The following is a 4,560-nucleotide window of genomic DNA, read 5'->3' as shown; positions in this document are numbered from 1 at the left end:
TTACACTACAATGATTACATTCTGTCTTTATGTTAATGTGACTTTTATAAGTTACTGCTAAATGATGGCGTCAATAAATGCTGGATTTTCCCTGTAGCAGTGGGAGTAGGATGCACTGCAACTCTAACACCAACTTCAGTGGCAGCTGGAGCCCCAACTGCAACAACATTAACTTTATGTCTTTCTTATTTGCAGCTCATATATTATGTTTTTCTTTAGTCCATCTACTAAACAACACATACTCAAAAAATGATTACTATTACTCTTATTCTTCTAATATATTTTTCTTGTAAATGAGCTGCTGATAAATGTTATTTTTCATTGATTATTACTGTGTAACACAATCATTTAATTTGCTTTTCAAAGTTACAGATTTTGGTTTCAAACCAGCTGCAAGTCCCATAAAACCTCCAACTAACGCTCCTACTACAGCCCCCACTGGACCCCCTATGGCTCCAACACGAGCTCCAAGACCAATTCCAGCACCAATACCAGCACCAATACCAGCACCAGCACCAGCACCAGCACCAGCTCCAACATTATCAGCTCCCATAATGACAGCATCCCAACTCCCCTGAGTAACCTCGTTCCTTCTTTCTGCTTTGTATCTTGCTTCTTTGGCCGTCATCTCTGGATTTTCTTTCCGAAGTCGTTCCATCTCTGTTTTTATGGCTTTCTCTGCCTCTTCAAACATATTGGTGGTGTAGCATCCTCCTTTTCTTTCAGTCATAGTGTTGATTTTCTTCAGCAGCTCTCTGACCTCAGAGGGATCCTTGTTTCTGCTGTTAAAAACATGATATCCTCCACCGCACTGACTGATAAAGTCACTGAGATCTGGATGTTTGATTGCTTCTTCTAAGGTGTCTTTATTCTCATCATCTTCATGGATTACCAAGGCCATTGTGTAATCAGCTGCTTGTTCACCAAATATCTTCTGAATGATTTTCACAGTTTTTTGTTCTTCTTTGGTGAATCTGTTTGGTTGGATCACAACCAGGAACACATGAGGACCAGGAGCAGCAAAGGAGATGCATCTAACAATCTCTCTCTTCACCTCCTCTTCAGTTAGTTTAGTTTCATACAGACCTGGAGTATCAACTACAGCCAGTGTTTGACCTTCAAACTGACATGTTTCCTTCTGACACTCTGATGTTACAGAGGAAGAAGAGGATGTTGATCTAAATACTTTTCCCTTTAAGATGCTGTTTCCTGCTGCACTCTTCCCAACTCTGGTTTTCCCAACAAGAACAATCCTGAGGTCGGCTTCTGGTTTGTTCATGACTCTCTGAGCTTCTCTGAACATTTCATTGGTGTAGTACTCTCCTCCATTTCTCGCAATCATTGTGTTGATCTTCTCCAGCAGCTCTCTGACCTGAAAGGGATTCTTGTTTCTGTTGTTAAAGACATGATATCCTCCACCACACTGACTGATGAAGTCAGTGATATTTGGATTATCATTGATCATTTTTTCTATGGTGACTCCATCTGCCTCAAGATCATCTCCGTAGGTGAACAAGGCCATAGTGTAACATGCTGACTGCTCTCCAAACATATTCTGAATGATGATAACAGTTTCTTGATCTTCTTCTGTGAATCTGTTGGCCTGAATCACAACCAGGAACACATGAGGACCAGGAGCAGCAAAGGGGATGCAGCGACTGATCTCTCTCTTCACCTCCTCATCAGTTTTTCTGGTGTCAAATAAACCTGGAGTATCAATTACAGCCAGTTTTTGACCATCAAACAGACCTGTTTCCTTCTGACACTTTGACGTTACTACAGAAAAACCTGCTGAGGATTTAAAAGATTTTTCTCCTAAGATGGTATTTCCTGATACACTCTTCCCAACTCCAGTTTTCCCAATAAGAACAATCCTGAGGTCAGCCTCTCTGAACATTTCAACTGTGTAGTATCTTCCTGCATTTCTCTGAACCATGGTGTTGATCTTCTCCAGCAGCTCTCTGACCTGAGAGGGATCCTTGTCTTTGTTGTTAAAGACATGATATCCTCCATCACACTGATCGATGAAGTCACTGAGAGCTGGATTTTTACTGATTAATTCTTCTATGGTGTTTCCATCTGACTTTAGGTCATCTCCATGGGTGAACAAAACTAATGTGGAACATGCTGACCCTTTTCCAAACATCTTCTGAACGATTTTCACTGTTTCTTGATCTTCTTCTGTGAATCTGTTGGCCTGAATCACAACCAGGAACACATTAGGACCAGGAGCAGCAAAGCAGATGGCTCTCTCCATCTCTGCTGTCAACTCCTCTTCAGGCTTGCGGGTGTCAAACAGACCTGGAGTTTCAACTACAGCCAGTTTTTGACCTCCAAACTCTCCTCTTTCCTTCTGACACTCTGATGATGTCAATTCAAAAGCATTCTCCTTTCCTAGGATGGTGTTTCCTGATACACTCTTTCCAACTCCAGTTTTTCCAAGAAGCAAAATCCTGAGCTCTGGCTTCTCTGGTTCTTCTTGTTTTGCTGAAGAGTAATAAACATTTTAAAGGTAAAATTTAAAGTTAATATATTCACAATTCAAACTCTGAAGACAAACAATATGTATTTTCTATTATGTCAAGTGTGTCTCTGGACTGTTGGAGAAAGCTGGGAAGTGGGAAACCCATGCAAACTCCAGAAAAAAATAAAAAGATCCCAGAAGGATTTGAACCAGTAACCTTCTTACTGTGTCAATTATTATAGATCATGATGTCAAGACACCATCTCTCCCTCACCCTTCAACCTCTGTATGACTTCCTCTTCATGTGCGCCATATATGATGATACCTACAGTATAGTAATATTTAACTGTTTAGAGACTCCAAACCAGTAGGTGCCTACTTGGATCAAACGAGGAAATTAAGTCTTGGTAGATTTGGTGAGTGGACCATTAATCTGAAGCGGGGTAAAGAATCATGTTTATTAGTGAACAGAACAAATGTTGAAGGAGACGAACAAGAAAACACCTTCCTTCTTTTGTTCCTCTGTAGTTTTGTAGGAAAACTGTTCAAATCTTTTTTTTCCCACTTCTCGTGTCATCAAGAAACTCCAGATGACATTAATTGAAAAACAATTCTGTTCCTACGTTCTTTCTGACTCTAAGCTTTAATAAAAGAAAATAACTTTTCAGTCAAACTTTTCTTTTAACTTTTGAGAGTTGATGTTCATGTTGGGCATTTCATGAACCAGCTTTTGGATTTGTAGACTAAAATTCTGATTTGAATCACAGTGTACAAAGTACCATTAAAAGTAGTAATAACAAAGAGAAATTGTTAAAGGGATAGATCAAACAAGGACATAAATTAAAATAATGTCTAGGATCTGATACATGTTTGGTTTAATAAGTGGCTGTTGACTTTTATTTGCCTTTATATAAAATTAATGTTATAGATTAGTATTTTGAAATGTACTCACCAGGACTAGTGTGTTTGCTGGCCATGTCTGTCTTTTATTGGCAATTGATGTGTGATTTTCTGGCTCTGCTGATGTTCTGCTGCTCAGCAGTTTCCTCTTTATCGCTCTGCGGTGTTGGAACGTGTGGAAACGTGTCTGAGAAGTGGGGCAGAAAGGTGAGAAGGACACAGGAACAGCTAGTTGTTAGTTACATGTGATTCAAGTTGAATTACTTTTGTATGAGAGAAGAGTTCATATTTTGTGTTTGGTGTATTGAAGAAAAAAGGAGAGCTAATCTCAAATCCTAGTTTTTAGCCTATGTAATTGTGGAGATCTGAGTATTGACAGTTAATCACAGACTCCGTATTTAATATTGATGTTTCTATTGCTTTCACAAACCTGCATGAAGATGTCTGGGACATTAACTTTGTGACTCAAACTAGGAGTACAGTGGCTTGTGCCACCCTGAATGGAAATCGGCATTATATATGCCAGCTGAGGGTTTAAATTCTTATTTTCCATGTCATCATATTTCTGTTTGGCTTTTGAATATCCATCCATCCATTTGCTACTGCTTATCCTTTTCAGGGTAACTGGAGCCTATCCCAGGTGTTTTAGGGCGAGAGGCACGGTACACCATGGAGAGGTCGCCAGTCTGTTGCAGGGCTGACACATAGACAGAGACAACCAAGCGCACTCACATTCACACCTATGGGCAATTTAGTGTTTCCAATTAACCTAACCCCTCTAACTGCATGGAGAACCCACACAAACACGGGGAGAACATGCAAACTCAGGACCTTCTTGCTGTGAGGCAACAGTGCTAACCACCATGCTGCCCACGGTGGCTTTTTAATAAATCAAAGAAAGAGAATATCATAATATTCGTCATCTCCGAGCATGAAGTAAGGAGAGCCTTCAAGAGAGTGAACACCAGGAAAGCAGCAGGACCAGACGGCATCCCAGGTCGTATCCTAAGAGACTGCGCATACCAGCTAGCTCCTGTGTTCACTGAGATATTCAACATCTCTTTATCTCAGTCGGTGATCCCCACATGCTTCAAAGAGTCCATCATTGTTCCTGTCCCGAAGAAACCCCACCCTGCTTCTCTCAATGACTATCGCCCTGTAGCCCTCACCTCAGTAGTGATGAAGTGCTTTGAACG

The 4,560-nt window shown here is 40.6% G+C and overlaps 1 protein-coding gene across 1 annotated transcript; it reads right to left on the bottom strand.

Moving 5' to 3' along the window:
• Window positions 1-328: 328 nt before the first annotated feature.
• LOC147335099 (GTPase IMAP family member 8-like) lies at window positions 329-3,553 on the bottom strand. The gene is made up of 2 exons (XM_086276062.1): window positions 3,417-3,553; window positions 329-2,487 (listed from the first exon to the last, which is right to left on the bottom strand). The coding sequence occupies exons 1-2, from the start codon at window positions 3,439-3,441 to the stop codon at window positions 329-331; spliced, it is 2,184 nt and encodes a 727-aa protein (XP_086132188.1). The 5' UTR covers window positions 3,442-3,553.
• Window positions 3,554-4,560: the final 1,007 nt, after the last annotated feature.

Source organism: Aulonocara sp. 'chitande type north' Nkhata Bay, linkage group LG3, assembly GCF_057382095.1.
Source record: "Aulonocara sp. 'chitande type north' Nkhata Bay isolate Kocher_YH1m ecotype deep benthic linkage group LG3, A_spYH_male_GT1.1, whole genome shotgun sequence".
Taxonomy (NCBI): Eukaryota; Metazoa; Chordata; class Actinopteri; order Cichliformes; family Cichlidae; genus Aulonocara; species Aulonocara sp. 'chitande type north' Nkhata Bay.
This window is presented reverse-complemented; position numbering and strand designations above follow the sequence as displayed.

Coding starts and splice junctions, on each gene's coding strand:
- LOC147335099 (XM_086276062.1), bottom strand. CDS start 3,441: ATGGCCAGCAAACACACTAGTCCTG. Junction 2,488..3,416: donor CAGCAAACACACTAGTCCTG/GTGAGTACATTT, acceptor ATTACTCTTCAG/CAAAACAAGAAGAACCAGAG.